A 17,695-nucleotide genomic window follows, 5' to 3' on the forward strand; every position below is an offset into this window, starting at 1 on the left:
TAAATGATTAGTAGCTTTTCCAATTAAAATTTTTAAAACAATTAACTGCCACAAAATTCAACGTATTTAAATTCAATATTATTATCATATGCTTTAATACTGTGTTTGGGTTCATGGACAAATAAAAAAAAACATATTTTTTAAATGAAGATTAACTTTTTTTAAAAAAAATAATTTTGACGGGATCGAATCGCGTTCTTAAGATGTTTCTATTCTTTGGGGTATAAAGTGAAAATGCATGAGGAGTCTTCCAATCAAGTGATTGATGATAAGCTTCCTCATGTTGAGGTTGCAGATTCAAAATCTGGATATAAAAATTTTCCTAAATCAATTAGCTGCGGATGGTTTACTTATTCTATATGGTTTGCCGCCTGTTGTGCAGGTTTGAGAGTTTATTGTCTATAATACCGATTGTCTGACTCGAGAGTTGTGGAACAATGCATGATCCAATTCAAAGAGCTGTATGACGGGTTACGGCCGTTATAAAAAAAATTGAAAATGCACGAATATTAATGACCAACTACTAAACCACAACTAAAAAGATTTCAAACAAAGAGACAACGAATTCGCGTCTAAACTACACGCGATGCAATGCGCGCGTAAGCCTACAAAAAGAAATTAGGTTTTAAAAAAATAGAAGCTTCGGTTCTCGTGAATCATTCACGTTAAAATATGAGTGGCAGCTAGCAGACGCGCTCATTAAAAAAACAAAAGCTCACATGCACTGCACGTGTCAGTTCCGCCAATAGAACTCCACACGCAACTATCGCTTTGCTCGCTGACGCACGTGGCATTTGACCGCCTATAGCCGGTCGTCCAACCGGATACGCCTTTATTGCGAGAAAACGAATCTTCTCATTTTCTTTAATCCATTTATTTTATAATTTTTTAAATCGGACGGTCCAGATCTCGCATGCGATGATAAAAGCACATTAAAGTGCGGAAAATTTAGAAATCGTTCGTTCCACGTTTTTCATTCTCTCCAACATCCTTTTTTCCCGTTTTCTTCTTCTCCTCTGCGGCGGCGAAGCACTCTCTCGTCTCCGCTTTCTCCGGTGAATGGTTGGTTCTCGCCAAATCTCGAGGAAAATATCTCTGCTTGATTCCGGCATCGTTTTTGCGTTTTCTTCGCTGAGTTCGACAGGTGTTGTTCGATTCTCTGAAGCGTGATGGAGAGAGATTTTCTCGGGTTGGGTTCAAAAACTTCTCCTATTACTGTGAAGGAGGAAACCAGCGACAGCTCCAAGGATTCAGGTATTCTCCGATTCGATTTAGCTGAATTCTTGTTTTCTTATGGTTAATTTGGCTCTTTCGTACTTCAATTCCATCCATGCGATGTCCAGATCTGTTATGCCTTTAGGATTTGCTTGGTTTCGGTGTTTTCGAAATTAACTATTCGGGATATGTATAGTTTAGGTTGCCTCTCGGATGAACGACACATATTTTCCTTTATTTCTGTGGGAAACAAACATGGCCTTCCTTTTTACCAAAAAAAAAAAAAAACTAACAGGATAAGTTGGATTTGGTAACTCCGCTAGAGTTTCAGTCCCGAGAAAAATACTTTATTTTTCCTAGGAAAGCTGGTGAAAAACACGTTTGAGGGCCGTAGGCGTACAACTTTTCAGGGTGGTAGTAGGGACAAGCATTTAAAGCAGGAAAACGCATAGGCACCGCAAGTTAACGAGAAAGAATCTCTAGCTGTTTTGTATAGTAAATCTCGGTGGCCGATTTTTATTTTACAGGCTTTAATAGCATAGTTTACTACCCATTGGAAAAATATTCTCTGTTATGTCGATTTGCTTGAAAAATAAAAATGAAAATACTGAATAAAAGTATGGAATTAAGGGTAACAGGGAAAAATATAGTTTTTCCAATTAATGTAACATTTCAAGCAGAAAATCCAACAAGATTTTAGCATGTGTGTTTTGAGCTTTGAATTGTGTTTTTATTACCCGTTTTGGTTTTCTTCCCCAAAAGTACGCTCTTTCTTAATGTTACAAATCCTATTAACATATTGGTGTTATAAACTTGCTGGCTTTGGTTTGTTTACCTTTGTGCTTGTATAGTGCTTTTTATGTTTTTGTAGTTGGGAACTGTAACTTAGACTACATATTTTGATTTAAAACCGAATATTTAAAATGTTGGATGAAATTGGGTTAAACAGAGACGTGTGGCTGGTGGGCAGTTGAAAAAAAATGCAAGTTGTGTATATATATTTTTATATATGTATTTTTAAATGGGGATTCGTATGATTGAATATAAAAGCAAGATTGGTTGTTTATTGACTAAGTGAAAATGTTATTTCGATATTAAAAACCAATTGGTACAATGGGAAATTAAATATTCCAGCCTGTATTTTTTTATATATATTCCGAAACGTGCCATTTCATAAAGGTAGTGGGTCGACATGTGCTCTAGATTTAAGGAGATTCCCGTTTCTTGAATTAAAAAAAATAAAAATTTATTCCTACGATGACTTTTAGTATAAAATTAGACATGGTTTCTGAATGCTCTTGCCCTTCCCTGTCTTGTATTCCTCCACTTGAGAGGGTAAAAGCATATAAGATAACAACTAACTAGCCTAAGGAGAGCATAGAAACAGTTGCCTTATGGTATTATATCAAGTGAAAGAAAGAGTAAGTTCTCCTTTTTGGATGGAAGGGTAGATATGCTTTAACAGTTACTAGAAAAAATAAGCCTCGCTTCAGCTTCTGGGTTTGCCCAAGAACATTTCTCAAGCGCTGCAAAGATTATCTGGGTTAATATTCTTTTTTTTTTCGAACTGATGAAATTCACTTTTTTGGCAGCTCCAAGTAGAGGAATGAAGTGGGCATTCTCAAATAAAGCCTCTACTGTTCCCCAGTTTCTTTCTTTCAGGCCATCTCAAGAAGACAGGCCCAGAAAGTCAGCTAACGGTCATTCGGTCCCCTCTGGTCCATTCGTACCAACATCAATCGCCGATGTACTTGACTCAAACCGGAAGACGTCCTACAGTTCAGTGCAGGTGTGTTGGCATTATTCAAATATGCTTGTAAATCTTATGCCATGAAAGCCTATTTTAGGCAATTCATTTGCATCTCACTCGACTTTATGTGATTCAGTTTGAGTATGAATCTGTATCGACGCTTCTCATTTTTTTTTTTGGGAAAAAATTGGTCTAAGCAATTATTTGATGCGTAAATGGATTCTTGTTCACAGGAGCTGAGGACGTTCCCAACCTCCAACCAGCAAAACCAAACCATAACAGTTTCCATGACTGTCCCTGCTTTTCAGTCTCATTTCACATCTGGAGGGAAAAGCTTCATCAGCAGTACCATAAACCCTCAACCTCTGGGTGGTGTCCCCATTATGGCACCTCCTGTTTCTGTCCTCCCTGCTCCAAGTCCTGTGGTTGGGACTACTGATATTAGGTATTCACTGTCTCCGGATTCTCTGATAGTCGTGTCATCTTGTGATTCGGTTCGAGTCCGGTAGTTGACTTTAACTTTCTCTGTCAGGTCGTCCTCCAAGCCATTAGGGTCGCCTGCTCAGTTGACGATCTTTTATGCTGGTTCAGTATGTGTTTATGATGATATATCTCCTGAAAAGGTAGCTCTCTTGTTCAGTATATTTTCACTTGTCCACGCAGAGTTTTTGATTGATTGCAACATTAAGGGTATTAGGACAGTTTTCTTCGTGAGGTATTTTAATCAAAGAAATAGGTTGAAAAATTCTCCAAGTTTGTGTGTTTGTAATAGAAAGCCTATACCGTGAGTCATAACCAAACTTACCATCTTTTGATAACAATAAAAAAAGGTTGATAATAATCATTGTTTTGGTCGTCATCTCTGTCTCAGGCTCAGGCTATAATGCTGTTAGCCGGAAATGGCTCATCTGTGCCGCAGAATAAACCTCTTGCAACACCTCAAGCTCAACAGCAGGCACCTCGTTTGCCTACTCCTTTGCCGGCACCTCCACCCCTTGTGCCTGCCTTCTCCTACGTTGGCTCTGAAGCTGTTGTAGGTGAGCTTGGGGCAGCAAAAACAATGGGAGGCTCGTCATTCGCATCCAACAACAACCAAATCGGTGCCTCTAGAATGAGCTGCTCAGTGCCCACAAACATAATTACAGCAGGTAAAATGAGTTGCATATTCTTTTAGCTAGTTAGTGCCATCAACCGATTCTCCATTGACAATTATTTTCGTCTAGTAGCAGTATTACCATGACTAGTAGGATTTGAAAGGGCAGTACTTATAATTATAACCTGGCTCTGTCTTCTGCAGTGGGTTTGCCCCAGGCCCGGAAAGCATCCTTGGCTAGGTTTCTGGAGAAACGCAAAGAAAGGTTTGCCTCCTGTATTATGTGTTACTTTCTCATTGCTATACACATCCCTAATACGGATAGAAATTCGATAACATTTCTGCTTGAAGTGAAATCGGATTTTTATACTTGAGAGAATCTGATCGGAAAAGGGTTGGTTGCAGGGTAACAAGCACATCGCCGTATTGCGTGGAGAGGAAGGCATCGACACCCATGTCGGAATGCATAAGCTCTTCTGTCAGCTCGGCAACATCAGCTCATCTGCATTGATGATGGGGTGAACCCTTTAGAGCTCCACATCTTGTTGGAATTCTCTCCTGTTTCTGTTACAGAAAGTTTTGGTTACTCTTATTAGCATATAGCTCGCCGCCTATGTATGTATACTTTGGTCTCTCTGGGATTATTACTGCTAAATGTTGTTGTAGTCTTGGAAATTGGATATGCCCTTACTTGTCTGAGCTCTGTATATATCATAACTCAGCATTCTGTAATCTTATTTCAGGTGTATAACCTTATTTATCAGTTTTGTTCTATTTGTCAAGTGCCCTTTTCTATTATGTTTTGGCTATTGTCCATCGTTTTCTTTTTTTTTTGGTCTGTTTGGCGGCTGGCTGCGTTCCAGATTTTAGGTATTAAACAATTGTAGGATTGGTCATTTCGGTTATTAACCGAATAATCGAATCGAATAAGATATAATCGTGTTCGAACAAAACCTGATATCAAAATCGAATGGTTATAATTTCTTTAAATCTGAAAAAATCGAAACAGAATCAAACAAAAAAAACAACCGAAAAAACTGATAATTTCTTTGAAAAAATAATTTTTTTTATCGGAAACGAACCGAAATTCAAAAACAAAATGACCACCTCTAATAAACAATTCTCGCGGACCAATTTTTTTTATTATCGGCTAACAATAATGTATGTATAAAATATAAAGAATCTAACAAAAATATGTCATTACAAAAAGATAAAAAAACATTTAAAAGACATGACGAAATTTTCTTTTCTTTGTTTATTTGATTTGTTAGATCACATTGTCACGTAGAAAAAGAGAAATATTCGTAAAAGTACAAAAAGGAGAAGTAGACGCCGAATTATAATGGGTCATTTTTCATAAAAAAATATTAAATTTTATAAATAACTTTAAAAATATAACACTCTTTTTTTGCTTTTTATTCGCGACGGCTGTGGTCCACAAACGGATTCGCGACCATCTCGTTTTTTTTCTTTCATTTTTTAGTTATTTTAACATTTTTAATATTATTTTTATTTGTAAATATATTTTTATTATTTATTTATTTGTCGGTGAAGCATTTTGATAACCAGAATTTTTCTGTCTCCACAAATACAAACGAGCCCAAACGGCCCAAACCCAAACGCAGTCCGTTTTGCGTCCGGGGTGGTGACACTAAGATACGGCGAGGCGCTCCTGGATCACCGTGCTCTCGCGTATCCTGACCGTTCGATAGTAGGATTTGATTTCCCCGGTTGGGGAGGGAGGGAGCCGACACGAGTGTCATCGCTGCTTCTGCGTATTTTCTTCTGGGAGTTTCAAAGGAAAAAAGGAAGTTCTTGCTCGATGGATGCTAATCAAGTCTCGGAGCTGAGGAAATTCGTCCAGCAGTTGAAATCCAATCCCTCGTTTCTCGACGATCCTTGTCTCGACTTCTTCAAGGATTATCTCCGCAGGTGGATTATCTTTTACCTTTTTTTTTTTGTATTTCGTTCACGTATAGACAACTCAATTCGTTGTCGGTTTCTAATCGGCGATCGCTCCTACGTTCCGTACAGTTTGGGAGCTCGAGTTCCCAAGAAAGAGAAGTCAGTGAGTTGCGCTTACTCTTACGTTTCTGTTTTGCTTTATAACTCGGATCCTTTGTTATTTTGGAACATCGTCAAAATCGATCAGGTCTCCCATTGTGAAGTCTAGTTTAAGCTCGATTTCTTTGCTCGTTGTCCTAGAGACACGGTTGGTTCCTCACCGGGATTCACAAGTGTCCTGTCTCAGCATTCAACCCTTCCCACTTGGATCCTGTTATCAGAATAATTTCACTATCCGTTGACCTAATTTACGGCACAAACTCATTCGAGGGTTCCTTCAATGGTTCTGTTTTTACTGGATCAGTGGATTACTGGGTTTTACTTTTCACTCGGTCTTGCTGTCTGCAGACGGTTTCCTAGGTTGGTCACTTCCCCCGTTGTACAGACATTCAGGTTATTTGGTGGGTGGAACGAATCAGAGGTTATATATGGCTACACCCTTGATTACTTAGCTATGGATATAAACTCTGGCATAAATGGTTTATCTGTTCGGTATTCAGGCTTCTGGAATTATCTTGTTAATATTCTACCGTGGTTGTTGTGTAAGCCGATCGAAAATTTAGTGTCACCTTTTATAGCTCATGAAAGGGCAACCATTGTATTCTTTGATCACTCACTGGTGCGTTCGTATGTTATATTTAGCGATGAATCAAAATCGCAGGAAGATATGGCTGAAGCAAAAACCAGTTTTTCCGCTGAACATGATGATGAGATTGTTGAATCTGATATCGAGCTGGACAACTCCGACGTTGTAGAGCCAGAAGAGGATGCCCCTCAACTGGTAGGCAGTCATGGCATGCTCTTGTTCTTTGGTCTCTTGTGTGCTTCTCTGTTTTGACCTTTTTATTTCCTTCTCAGATGGGAGATCCTACAGTTGAAGTAACCGATGAAAATCGGGATGCTGCTCAGTCAGAAAAGAGCAAGGCTCTGGATGCTATCTCTGAAGGTATACACACACTCATACATGGGTCTCTCAGTTTAATGATCCTCCTCGTGGTTTCTCTGATACTTTGATTGATATTCCCAGGGAAGTTTTCTGAGGCCATAGATCATCTAACTAGAGCCATTGTGTTAAACCCAACTTCAGCAATTCTATATGCAACTAGAGGCGAGTTTGATCTTTATCTCTATTTTCACTTTTTTTTTTGCGTTGTTTAGCTTTTCCAATGTCATAATTGTTCTGAATACGTGGAAATGTTATTTCTCAGCTGGCGTGTTTCTGAAGATGAAGAAGCCAAACGCTGCAATCCGTGATGCCGATGCAGCTTTACAGGTTAGCATTCTCTTGTGCTGTAAGTTAAAGAATGTTTTTTGTTCTCACTTCTCATGTAAAATCTACAATTTGTTTCTGAGGCTGTAGTTCAAACCTGACTCGGCAAAGGGGTATAAAGCACGAGGGTTGGCTAGAGCCATGTTAGGACAGTGGGAAGAGGCTGCAGTGGATCTTCATCAAGCATCCAAACTAGATTATGAGGAAGAGATAGGGTCGATGCTTAAGAAGGTGGTGTGGATGAGCCTATTGTCTTTGTTTTGAATGCTACCCAGAATTTGCTTATAACATATATAGACGACCGTACAGGTTGAGCCTAATGCAAAGAGAATAGGAGAACACCGCAGGAAATATGAACGCTTGAGGAAACAAAGGGAACTCCGGAAGGCCGGAGCTCTTAAAGACGGTAACTAAACATTCCATGTAATAATTTTTTGTATATTGTAAAATGCTGAGGAGAAAATGGCAGGGAAAGTGATAAGCGTCGAATCAGGGAGGGAGCTAGAGGGGAAGATGAAGGAGAGGATGGTGATGGTGTACTTCACAGCGAAATGGTGCGGGCCATGCAGGTACATGGGCCCTGTATACACGAAAATGGCAGCTGAGAACCCGAGAGTGGCGTTCTTGAAAGTGGACATAGATGAGGCGACTGACGTGGCAGCTTCGTCTCCCTGGAACATAAGCGCCGTTCCCACCTTCTTCCTACTCAAACACGGCAAACTGCTTGACAAGTTTGTCGGCGCCGACCCAACCACTCTCCAGAGGATGCTCTCTCTCCATTCCTCCTCCTCCGATGACGACTGATTCTTCTTCTTGCTCGTTTACGCGCTGCGTCTCGGCTCCTAATTTAGTTCAGAGGGTAGACATATTTGGGTTTCCAGTTCATATTTCGGTTTCGGTTTTTTTATTTTTTCGTTTATTTTTTTTTATATTTGATTTGATTTGGATTGGTTTGAATTTGATTTTAAAAAGATTTTAATAACTCGATTTTCAAATTGTATTATTAGGAGACATTTTCATGAATCCACTTGGGTCAGGTTGCAGTAATTTCACAAATACACCATAACACGTTAAATTCTCTTTGAAAAGATCATATTACCCTTAATGAAACCGTCTAATTTGTCCATTAAAAAAAATTGTAATTGCGACATCACAATTAATTAGTTGCAATTGATTCGAAATGAAATGAGGGGACAAAAATTATATCAAATTTAAAAAATAATTATATATTTTTTTAAGATCTTCAATTTCGCAATAAAAGTATTAAAAAATATATAAAAAAAAAGATATTTCAGACTTTTTAAACGAAAAAATTATATAAAATTTTAAAAAAAAATTACTGTTTTTGGTGGTATATATGAGAAATTGAGTAAAATACACATTATTAGGTTTAAATGGGTTGGGTTTACATATAACAAAATCGAATCTCCACCCGTGAGAAATTTGGAGTACAATCCTTTTGCATGCAGCTTGAACTATATATTCGTAATAGGTGTTTTAAGCATGTTCAAACGCCACAATAGTTTGGGTTTCATGGTGGATTGATTAATTAATTAATTTTTGTTTTAAAGGTATTTATAAGCTTAATTAAAAAAACAACTAATTATGATGAAGAAGATAATTTTAAATATTTGGTGCAGTGAGAAACGGGCTTTAATGGAATCTCATGAGAGGCCCAGTTTTGATGCCCAACACCGCAAGCCTCTTTCGGAAATCCTTGCTTTCTAGGAATTGACTGATTTTGAATTTCTGGAAACTGCGAAATCAATCCGCTGAATCGATTTTTAATTTGCAAGGAATGGGAGAGAGGGGGAATACGCGGCGGTTACCGGCGTGGATGCACGGCGGAGCGAAGGAGGAGAACTGCCGGAACCGCACGGATGAGGAGGAGAACCTCAAGGAGGAGAAGCGGCCGAGAAAAAGAGAGAAAGCGGAAGCCAGAAAAGATTCCAAGCGTAGAAACAAAGGCGGAGGAGGAGGAGGAGAAGAAGAGGATCTGACTGTCGACGATCTTCTCTTCTTCGCCAATGAGGTCTGTGTGCAGCCTTAATATTATCACCTACTAATAATAGTATTGCGTTTGGTGATCGAGTTTTTAATTTTTTGAATAACAAAAACAGTACGTAAGAGAGGAAGATGAGCAGAGGAGAAGACGGGAGAACTCAGAGACGACAGCAATGGAGGCAGCAGAGGAGGGCGTCGCAGGAGATGAGGCTAAAGACATGCTCCATCTTCTGCTTGGCCCCCTCCTTAAAAAACCCTAATTCCGAAATCACTTGTGTTTCTTTTTTGGACGGATTCATTGGGAAAACGGAAGAAAGTGTACGAGCAACTGAATTCAAAAGCCGAAGGAGAGAAAAGCGGCAGATGAAAGCATAGAGAGCTCGTTCCTTGTTTTGATTTCGGCAACTAAAAGGACCGATTGCACCACTCTCTTCCTCAGGCGCATCGGTGACGTTTTTGCCTTTTTTTCACCATTACACACACGCACACACAAACAAAACAAACAGAGAGATTGAGAGAGATATCCATGGCTTTACCATATGCGTCTGCGTGTATATGTATATATACAATGTCGAATCCAAGGGGAAGCTGAGAAACCCTAATTGGTAATGTGGGGTTGGTGGTGTACATATATAAATGGGCCTTCTTTTATTGGGCTTTTTCATCATCTTATATTTGGGCTTTTTTCTTATGATTTGATATGAAATGGGCCTTTTTCTCCATTTGTTTCTTCAGGGAAAAAAAAAAGGCTCTGATTCGGATTTTCGTATGGAGAAGACGACGTATCGCCGGAAAGTCTAGCATGCTCGATCTCATCCTGTAAACTCATCCTTCTTCTTCTTCTTCTTCTTCGTCTACACATCTTTCCCTGCTACATCTGTCCTTTCGCATATCGACTTTGCTCCCTCAGGATTCCACGATCAGAAGTTTCTTGGTTCTTCTTCACTGTCTTCGTTTTTCTGCCTTTTGGTTCTAGAATTCGTGCTCCCGTGTCGTTTGGCTGTCTTCTCTCTCGTTTTTTAAGCTGTCTCTTCTTCCAATCTGTAGATTTTGTGTTTGTTTGATCTGGATCGGCTTCGTTCTCGATTTCGTTTTCTCCGGTCTGTTGTTGGGTTCCGTGATTCCTTTGGTTAGAATACGCGAGACTGTTGACGAATCTGGTAGGATTTTGTGGGTAGATGTTTCAGTGGTTCGGAACGTAGGATTGAAGAAATTCTGTTCATATTGTTATCCTCAAGATGAGTTAGGAATGGGTTCTGAGATCGACTTTTTGGGTGTTTTTTCTGCAGATAGCTTCTGAGGAATGAATTTCTTGCTTCGATCTGCTTCAAGTGCTACTCATCAGCCGGTGATAGAGCCCGTCAATGCTGCTCCTGAGCCACCGGCTGAGACAACAAGGCCTGCTGCCACTCTTGAGGGTCTGATAGCCGAAGAGTCATTTCCGCACTATCCGCCGGTGGAAGATCACGATCGTGTGACTGGTGACGATAATGGCACCGGAGATTCAAGTGCACAGATCTGTGGCCCTGTCATGGATAGGTTCTCAGATGTGTCTGAGGAAGAAGGATGGATAGCCATTCCATACAGTATAGCTTCCCCTCTTTGCTTCAATCTTCTGTTTTTTCTGTCAAAATAGGCACTGTATCCGTCTTTTGATATCATCATTTATATGCCATGCATGGCATCTTATGGCAGAGGAAATCCCCGAAAACTGGGCTGATGCGGCTGATATTCATTCATTACTGCCCCTGGATCGCTCCTTTGTATTTCCTGGTATGTTGCTTTCTACGTGATCTATTCCTTGGTTTTTAGTTATCACGGATTACTCTTCATCAACAAAATTTCTCCTGTGTTAGGCGAACAAGTCCAAGTCCTGGCATGCTTATCTGCTAGTAAAGGAGAAACAGAGATTATCACTCCCTTTAAAGTTGCCGAGGTAATGAGCAGAAGTGGACAGAGGAAGTTCTCCGACAGACAAAATGGACACATGTCTGAATTTGGGGATGAAGAAATGAGTCTCGATGGTGAATTTGCGACTCAGAATGGTGAAAACCCTGGTAAAGAGAGTTTGGATTCGCGGAAGGATGTAACTAACGGTGAATCAATTTTGAGGATGGAAGATCATATGAGACAGACAGAAGAACTGTTGCGCAGGTTTCAGAATTCCCATTTCTTTGTTAGGATTGCAGAGTCTGGCGAGCCACTTTGGTCAAAGAAAAGCTCTCTCGGAACAGGTCCAGAGACAGATGAAACGGGCAAAAGTGGGAAAGGAAGACCTTGTGTTAGTGCCTTTATAGATAGAGGAGAGTTTGACCCTAATGCTGCTGGAGGTGTAGCTAGGAGCTCCGCAAAGTGCTGTGCCTTACCCAATGGAGATATAGTGGTATGTGATACACCACTTCTCCTTCTTTTCTCTTTCTTTTCTCGATGAGTCGGTTAGGCAACATCCTTTTTTCCTTACATGTCGAGCTGGTTGTGTTGTATGTTATTGTACCAATTTTGTTTATATTTAGGCATGCCTCTTGTCTGTTTGACATAATATACATACCAGCAAAAAATATCCTCTGACTTTAGTTGCGGTCTCCCTGTATAGTTGGGGGCATATTGTTTGGAATCACATTTAGCGACCATGCAATGTAGCTGACCGACCTTCTCTGATATATTGTTAATATGAATTCTCTTTTTTTTTTTTCCTACTCTGTTAAGATTCCCGAGTTTTAGACTTTAAATAAGCAAAATGAGGCCCACTATCATTTAAATTTTGATTCTCAAGCAATGCCTTTATTTGGAAGGATGCAGGTGTCGTTACAAGTTAATGTTGCCGATTCTCCAAATGACCCGGTCATGGAAATACTGCAATTTGAGAAGCACTGGAACAGAGACCAACCTCCTGAGAGCTATAATAACACGGATAATGGAGATAAGGATCCATATGGGGATTTGTTAAAGTGGTTGATACCCTTGGACAATACTATTCCTCAACCATCCAGTTCTTTATCACCTTCTTTGAGCTCTAGCCCAGGTATCAGCAGCACATCACACAGGTCGGCCATCTCTGCTACCTCTGGTTCTCAACTCTTCTCATTCGGCCATTTTAGAAGCTACTCGATGTCCTCCCTTCCTCCAAATACTGTACCTGCGCCTGGACCCATAAAAGCCCAGACTTCTAAACCATCATTTGAAATTGGAGATTGGGATAGTCACTCAGCTCATAAGCTACTGAAGGGTCAGAAGTCAGGCACAGAAGAGCTTTTATCTTTCCGGAGTGTGGCACTGGAGCGGGATAGGTTCTCTGTTCGTTGTGGACTCGAGGGCATCTGCATTCCAGGAAGGAGGTGGAGGAGGAAACTCGAGATAATTCAACCGGTTCAAATACATTCGTTTACTGCTGACTGCAACACAGATGATCTTCTTTGTGTTCAGATAAAGGTTCGTCTTGTAATATTCACGAGCTCATTTTGACTTTAGCATCTCTGATGTTGATTGGTTTCTGGTTTATATATCAATTTTCCATTTTGTGTTGGCAGAATGTGGCCCCGGCACATAACCCGGATATTGTAATATATGTGGATGCCATAAGCATTGTTTTCGAGGAGGCAGGGAAAAGCGCCACTCCTTCGGCTGTACCAATTGCATGTATTGAAGCTGGAAATGACCACAGTTTACCGAATTTAACTCTCAGGTCAGTTTATTTTTCCCTAATTCCTTGTCATTATTTCGTTATTATCAGCTTGTTTCTTCCTCACCGCTGTTTTTGGAAACGTGTTCCTAAGGATTATGCAGTTAAGCATGGCTGTTGGTGAGTCATATTGTTAGTGCCTTATTGAAATTACAAAGTCAATGCCCTGACTAGATGAAGTACTGCACTGGCTTGTGGTGATTCCTAGAACTAGTAATCAATTCCAATGAACTTTGAAGAGTAATATGCGGCGAATGAGTTGTCTGTAACATATAATAACTGAAACTGATTGCTCCGTACTGTCCGAATGGCTCTGACCAATCCTTGGCATTTCTGCAAATTCAGGACAGGTGAAGAGCACTCATTCATAGTGAAGCCTACTTCTTCTGCGAGGAATAATCTTATGCCCTCAAGTGATAGGAAAAAACTGCCGGTGTCGAGTTTGTCTCTTCGATCTGTGAATTTTGAAAGAAAAAAAAGCGGTTTAAATGATGATCAGTATGCGATTCTGGTGTCGTGCCGGTGCAACTACACAGGTATGACCCCATTTTCATGCCTTTAAGTTTCTTTGCGTTTTTTCAGTGATAAACACATCACTTTTTCTTTATTGCGGTTGTTGTTTGGTTGCAGAATCGAGATTGTTCTTCAAACAGCGGACGGACTGGAGACCACGTGCTCCGAGGGATCTGATGATCTCTGTTGCGTCTGAAATGTCAGGAGAGCCTTGTGGGCCCCATGGAAGAGCCTCTCAGCTTCCTGTTCAGGTCTTCTCTCTCTCTCTCTCTATGTGGCCTACTGACATAAAGTGACAATGTACGACTTGGAACCAAATGAAAAATGTATGGAAATTTTGGCACTCAACTGCCGTACAGATCGTTGGTAAATCTCATAATCTGTTCTTCGGAATTGCTAGCCAGTTACCTTCAAATGTTCCAATCTTCAAGTTGAAATCAGTTTCAGCCATCTGTAACCAATGGCGCTTGATCATATTTTTTGATGATGTACTACACATATTTCTGCTGTAATGGTTTCAGGTCCTAACTCTTCAGGCATCAAATTTGTCATCAGAAGATTTGTCTTTGACTGTTCTAGCCCCTACTTCTTTTGCATCACCTCCATCCGTGGTGTCGCTGAACTCCACGCCTACATCCCCTGTCAGTCCGTTCTTGGGTTTCTCTGAGTTCACGGAGAGAGTACAAAGCGAGAAACGCGGCTCAATGATGCGTAAACTGAACTCATTACCCCCTATTGCACTGAAGGCGCAGACAGCGAGCATAGACAGTGAGGGCAGGTCTGCTTCTTTCAACGAGCGACCTTCAAATCCATCAGATGTAGTCCCAAAGAGCGGATTGGGCTGCACACATCTTTGGCTTCAAAGCCGAGTTCCCTTGGGGTGAAATTATCGTATAATGATTATTTCTTCTGGGTTTTTGGGTTGGATGTTGTATAAATAATAACAGGATTTTACTTTCCAAATGTATCAGATGTGTTCCATCGCAATCTACAGCGACAATCAAGATGGAACTGCTTCCATTGACAGATGGAATAATCACTCTGGATACTCTCCAGATCCACGTCAAGGAGAAAGGTCAGTCAATTCTGTCTAATTTCTCGGTGTGTTCGCTTTGTGGTACAACAATCACGGGTCATATAAGGCTTAATCTTGGATCCATAGGTTTTGTAATTGAAAGAATTCGACAAACTTACTAATAATGCAAAAGGGGGGGTGGGGGTGTAACACAGGTCGTAGGTATGTTCCGGAGCAGTCGTTGAAGATAAATGCCAAGTCGAGCATTTCCACGGGGATCATGTAGGAGGGCATATCTAACACTCAGCTTCAAGTCTTTGTTTAACACAGAGCCACGGGCCCACACCCATATACATGTATTTGCACTCTGAGGGAGTTTGTTTTTATTGGATGGATTAGCGTTTCCATGTTTCGGGGTTTGAGGAAGTGTGTGTTGTATTTTCTCATTTGATTTTTTCATTTCTTCTTCTCAAACATTATTCGAATGTTGAAAATGGAATGTCGGACTAGTAAATGCAGCTTTTGGGATTTGAGATTTCACTCAGATATGTGAACATAGTTTAGTTTGATATGTTTGGTGGTGTATTCTTTAATATAATTGTTTAACACCGAAGCTTAGGAGCACCATACTGCAGCAGAACTTCCCTCGCAAACCATTTGGCGGTGGAGACAAAGCAAGCTCTTTCTGATTATGGCATTGTGTAAAACCCTAACGAGGTTGCTCTGCTTCATGCCAACCTCCTACTCTGCTGCTCAAGGTATTTCTTCTGCACTGTCTCTGTTCACGCTTTGAAATGCTTAGCCTGATGCCTTTTTTCGAAAGCCCTGCTCTATTTGTCGGAAAAAAAATTGTTCTGCAGAGGGCGAGAAATGGTCAAAACTGTTGTTGTTCTTAACCAGGGCCTTTACCTTCGTCCTCGATGGCGCAGATGATCAGATGCCAAGAAAAAGGTCCGGTTCTTCCCTCTAGCTTATTTTGAATCATGGATAATTCCCGTTTTCTATAACTCCGTGTTCTGTAGTGTCTCTAGCTTGAATTTCTTGGGTGGAATCTGGGTATCCTCGACATATCTGTTGCAAGGAAGAGTGTAGTACCAAATCATAGGCCGATTATGAGTGCCTAGCACAAGTCCTGTATGAGACTTATATTTGGGCTATTATATATCCAGAGGCTTGTAAAAGCAGTGCCTTTACCACAGCAGTGTGCAGTCCAATGAAATAATTTAACAGAGTCTCGTTGTTTGTGTTAGCAGTCATGCGGGTTTGTCATAGTATCCCATTTTCCCTTTAGGATTTGAGCGTTGGCTGATAGTTTTTTTTTTACGCATAGATATGACTTGATTTCCTCGTGACGTGTGCTTTTTTCTTTTAATTGGATGGTTCAGGCTGGGTAGATAGATTGTCATGTTGCTATTATTATGATATCCGATGAGCCACAGTAACAGAATATGTTTGGATATTTGAGGGCATTCCTCTTCCGTACCAATTGTGTTGAAGGAAACCCAAATTTACAGGACGTCGTAGTAAGAGTCTCATGCATGTCTATCTTCTAATCCCCCGTGTGATTGTGAAGAGATTCATAGAGCTCGAGTTCCAAACATAGCTTTGAATCAATACAAGAAACCAAGTGATTTCAATCTCCACTCTCAAATGTGTTTTTTTGGACAGAGAATGTATGGATGGTTGATTTCTTTTGTAAAATGTTTTCATTGTTTGTGTTTGATTCATTTCGTCATTTTGGCTTTGCATTCTCTTTCTTGCCAAAGCCCAAAAAGATTTTTTTTTTTTGGTAACCGGATATCCTGGATATCCTAGATCAAGGCACAGATCAATTACGGAGTCAGAAACCAATCATGTGATTTGGATTATACGCTCCCTCTCCAAATTTGAGGTTCGAATTCGAAGTGGGATAGATGTTTTGTTTTCATTTTACCGGTTGAACTTTACAAATTTCGATTCTAAAAATATTTTTTTCTTAAAAAAAATGGTTTTAACTTCTCATTCATGCAAGAAAAGAAAGCTGTGCAAATATACTAAAAAAAATATCTTGAAACCATCCGATTTCAATTGTTTGCAAGAAAAACAATAAGACAACTTTCATTTTGTGAGGGGGAATGGTTATATTCTACCAAAAAAAGAAATCGCTTTATGGTTTCTTATTTTTTTCATAATTGTTCATACTTGCAGATTATCTGCGTGTATAAATTGAATAATTTGTTTGTTTGTGAATTAATTAAATAAAAGTCAAAATATTAAGACTTTGGGATCTGAAAATGCAAAATATTCCGCGGGGACAGAAGGGGGCATGGAGGCCAGGTGGTCATTTCTGTTTCGGTCAGATTATTTAAAAAAAGACATATACACACCCTGTTGTTAACTCCCCCTCTTATTTACTATTTTGCCCTCCGTCGTCCCAATCATTCGGAATTTCCCCTTCCTCCTCTTCCCCTTCTCCGCATCATCCATCACCCATGGCGGTTTCTCTCTTTGCCCCTCCCCTTCCCCCTTTCTCTCTCTAGATTCTCTCTCTCTCTTCCCCTTCTCCTTCATCGGAAATTACTCAAATCCCTAATTCGATCCGTTTCCATGGCGATCGTGACGGGAGATCGCTATCTGGATAAACTGGTGCAGTTCCTCGAAGAGCAAGCCGAGTCTCTCATCGAAGAGACCAAGGTTCTCAAGCTCAACCCCGCGGGACTTCACTACGTTCATCTCCGCCTTGAGGCTCTCCATGAACTCGAGCGCATGCTCTCTGGTGCTCCCGTCGACTACCTCCGCGCCTACGTCTCCGACCTCGGCGACTTCCGTGCCCTCGAACAGCTCCGCCGTATCCTTCGCCTCCTCACTTCCCTGAAGGTCGTTTCCACGCTTCCTCCGCCTATGCGTGATCCCACGCCTCTCTCCCTTCTTCCTTTTGGTAGGCTTAAGATCTTGGAGCTCCGGGGCTGTGATTTGTCCACTTCCGCTGCCAAGGGTTTGCTCGAGCTCAGACACACCCTGGAGAAGATCATCTGCCACAATTCCACTGTGAGTTTTCCCTCTTACCTTGCTTGGTTTCCTCCATTTCTTCCGTGTTCCTCTAGGTTGTAGGG

General features: G+C 40.6%; 5 protein-coding genes across 17 annotated transcripts in view; all 5 read left to right on the top strand.

The window, feature by feature from the left end:
* Positions 1-917: 917 nt before the first annotated feature.
* On the top strand, positions 918-4,840 carry LOC104820340 (protein TIFY 6B). Of its 2 annotated transcripts, none has more exons than XM_010550739.2 (7): positions 918-1,254; positions 2,808-3,004; positions 3,199-3,410; positions 3,498-3,588; positions 3,837-4,113; positions 4,263-4,323; positions 4,464-4,840. In XM_010550739.2, the coding sequence occupies exons 1-7, from the start codon at positions 1,170-1,172 to the stop codon at positions 4,567-4,569; spliced, it is 1,029 nt and encodes a 342-aa protein (XP_010549041.1). In that variant the 5' UTR covers positions 918-1,169; the 3' UTR covers positions 4,570-4,840. The 2 variants fall into 2 exon arrangements, with proteins under 2 accessions (XP_010549041.1, XP_010549042.1); XM_010550740.2 differs by lacking the exon at positions 918-1,254 and adding an exon at positions 1,520-2,636.
* Positions 4,841-5,658: 818 nt separating this feature from the next.
* On the top strand, positions 5,659-8,439 carry LOC104820341 (TPR repeat-containing thioredoxin TDX). Of its 6 annotated transcripts, none has more exons than XM_010550744.2 (9): positions 5,659-5,990; positions 6,093-6,126; positions 6,784-6,903; positions 6,981-7,068; positions 7,150-7,230; positions 7,331-7,395; positions 7,483-7,623; positions 7,690-7,798; positions 7,862-8,439. In XM_010550744.2, exons 1-9 carry the CDS (start codon positions 5,881-5,883, stop codon positions 8,194-8,196), a joined length of 1,083 nt encoding a protein of 360 aa, XP_010549046.1. In that variant the 5' UTR covers positions 5,659-5,880; the 3' UTR covers positions 8,197-8,439. The 6 variants fall into 6 exon arrangements, with proteins under 6 accessions (XP_010549046.1, XP_010549048.1, XP_010549047.1 ...); XM_010550746.1 differs by having other exon boundaries at positions 5,662-5,990; positions 7,702-7,798; XM_010550745.1 differs by having other exon boundaries at positions 5,925-5,990; positions 6,093-6,543.
* A 287-nt stretch (positions 8,440-8,726) lies between these two features.
* LOC104820343 lies at positions 8,727-10,016 on the top strand. Its single transcript, XM_010550748.1, has 2 exons — positions 8,727-9,424; positions 9,513-10,016. The coding sequence occupies exons 1-2, from the start codon at positions 9,191-9,193 to the stop codon at positions 9,654-9,656; spliced, it is 378 nt and encodes a 125-aa protein (XP_010549050.1). The 5' UTR covers positions 8,727-9,190; the 3' UTR covers positions 9,657-10,016.
* A 127-nt stretch (positions 10,017-10,143) lies between these two features.
* On the top strand, positions 10,144-15,147 carry LOC104820344. 4 transcript variants are annotated; one of them, XM_010550753.2, is made up of 11 exons: positions 10,144-10,215; positions 10,686-10,982; positions 11,092-11,169; positions 11,253-11,779; positions 12,196-12,825; positions 12,924-13,078; positions 13,421-13,611; positions 13,706-13,839; positions 14,110-14,468; positions 14,560-14,663; positions 14,819-15,147. In XM_010550753.2, the coding sequence occupies exons 2-11, from the start codon at positions 10,700-10,702 to the stop codon at positions 14,887-14,889; spliced, it is 2,532 nt and encodes an 843-aa protein (XP_010549055.1). In that variant the 5' UTR covers positions 10,144-10,215; positions 10,686-10,699; the 3' UTR covers positions 14,890-15,147. The 4 variants fall into 4 exon arrangements, with proteins under 4 accessions (XP_010549055.1, XP_010549054.1, XP_010549053.1 ...); XM_010550752.1 differs by lacking the exon at positions 10,144-10,215 and adding an exon at positions 10,222-10,556; XM_010550751.1 differs by lacking the exon at positions 10,144-10,215 and adding an exon at positions 10,222-10,330.
* A 1,859-nt stretch (positions 15,148-17,006) lies between these two features.
* The window catches only part of LOC104820345, a 7,129-nt gene continuing 6,440 nt past the window's right edge, over positions 17,007-17,695 (top strand). For all 4 annotated transcript variants that reach the window (XM_010550755.2, XM_010550756.2, XM_010550754.1 and 1 more), the window contains exon 1: positions 17,007-17,630. In XM_010550755.2, coding sequence (XP_010549057.1) covers positions 17,190-17,630 — 441 coding nt within the window. In that variant the 5' untranslated portion in view covers positions 17,007-17,189. The remainder of the gene's footprint in view (positions 17,631-17,695) is intronic.

Source organism: Tarenaya hassleriana, unplaced genomic scaffold (assembly GCF_000463585.1).
Source record: "Tarenaya hassleriana unplaced genomic scaffold, ASM46358v1 Cleome30, whole genome shotgun sequence".
Classification (NCBI taxonomy): Eukaryota; Viridiplantae; Streptophyta; class Magnoliopsida; order Brassicales; family Cleomaceae; genus Tarenaya; species Tarenaya hassleriana.

Coding starts and splice junctions, on each gene's coding strand:
- LOC104820340 (XM_010550739.2), top strand. CDS start 1,170: ATGGAGAGAGATTTTCTCGGGTTGGGTTCAAAAACTTCTCCTATTACT. Junction 3,589..3,836: donor ATGATATATCTCCTGAAAAG/GTAGCTCTCTTG, acceptor TCTCTGTCTCAG/GCTCAGGCTATAATGCTGTT. Junction 4,114..4,262: donor CACAAACATAATTACAGCAG/GTAAAATGAGTT, acceptor TGTCTTCTGCAG/TGGGTTTGCCCCAGGCCCGG.
- LOC104820341 (XM_010550741.1), top strand. CDS start 6,403: ATGGTTCTGTTTTTACTGGATCAGTGGATTACTGGGTTTTACTTTTCA. Junction 6,904..6,980: donor AAGAGGATGCCCCTCAACTG/GTAGGCAGTCAT, acceptor TTTCCTTCTCAG/ATGGGAGATCCTACAGTTGA. Junction 7,624..7,689: donor TAGGGTCGATGCTTAAGAAG/GTGGTGTGGATG, acceptor TAACATATATAG/ACGACCGTACAGGTTGAGCC.
- LOC104820343 (XM_010550748.1), top strand. CDS start 9,191: ATGGGAGAGAGGGGGAATACGCGGCGGTTACCGGCGTGGATGCACGGC. Junction 9,425..9,512: donor TTCTCTTCTTCGCCAATGAG/GTCTGTGTGCAG, acceptor TAACAAAAACAG/TACGTAAGAGAGGAAGATGA.
- LOC104820344 (XM_010550753.2), top strand. CDS start 10,700: ATGAATTTCTTGCTTCGATCTGCTTCAAGTGCTACTCATCAGCCGGTG. Junction 11,780..12,195: donor TACCCAATGGAGATATAGTG/GTATGTGATACA, acceptor GGAAGGATGCAG/GTGTCGTTACAAGTTAATGT. Junction 13,840..14,109: donor CCTCTCAGCTTCCTGTTCAG/GTCTTCTCTCTC, acceptor TAATGGTTTCAG/GTCCTAACTCTTCAGGCATC.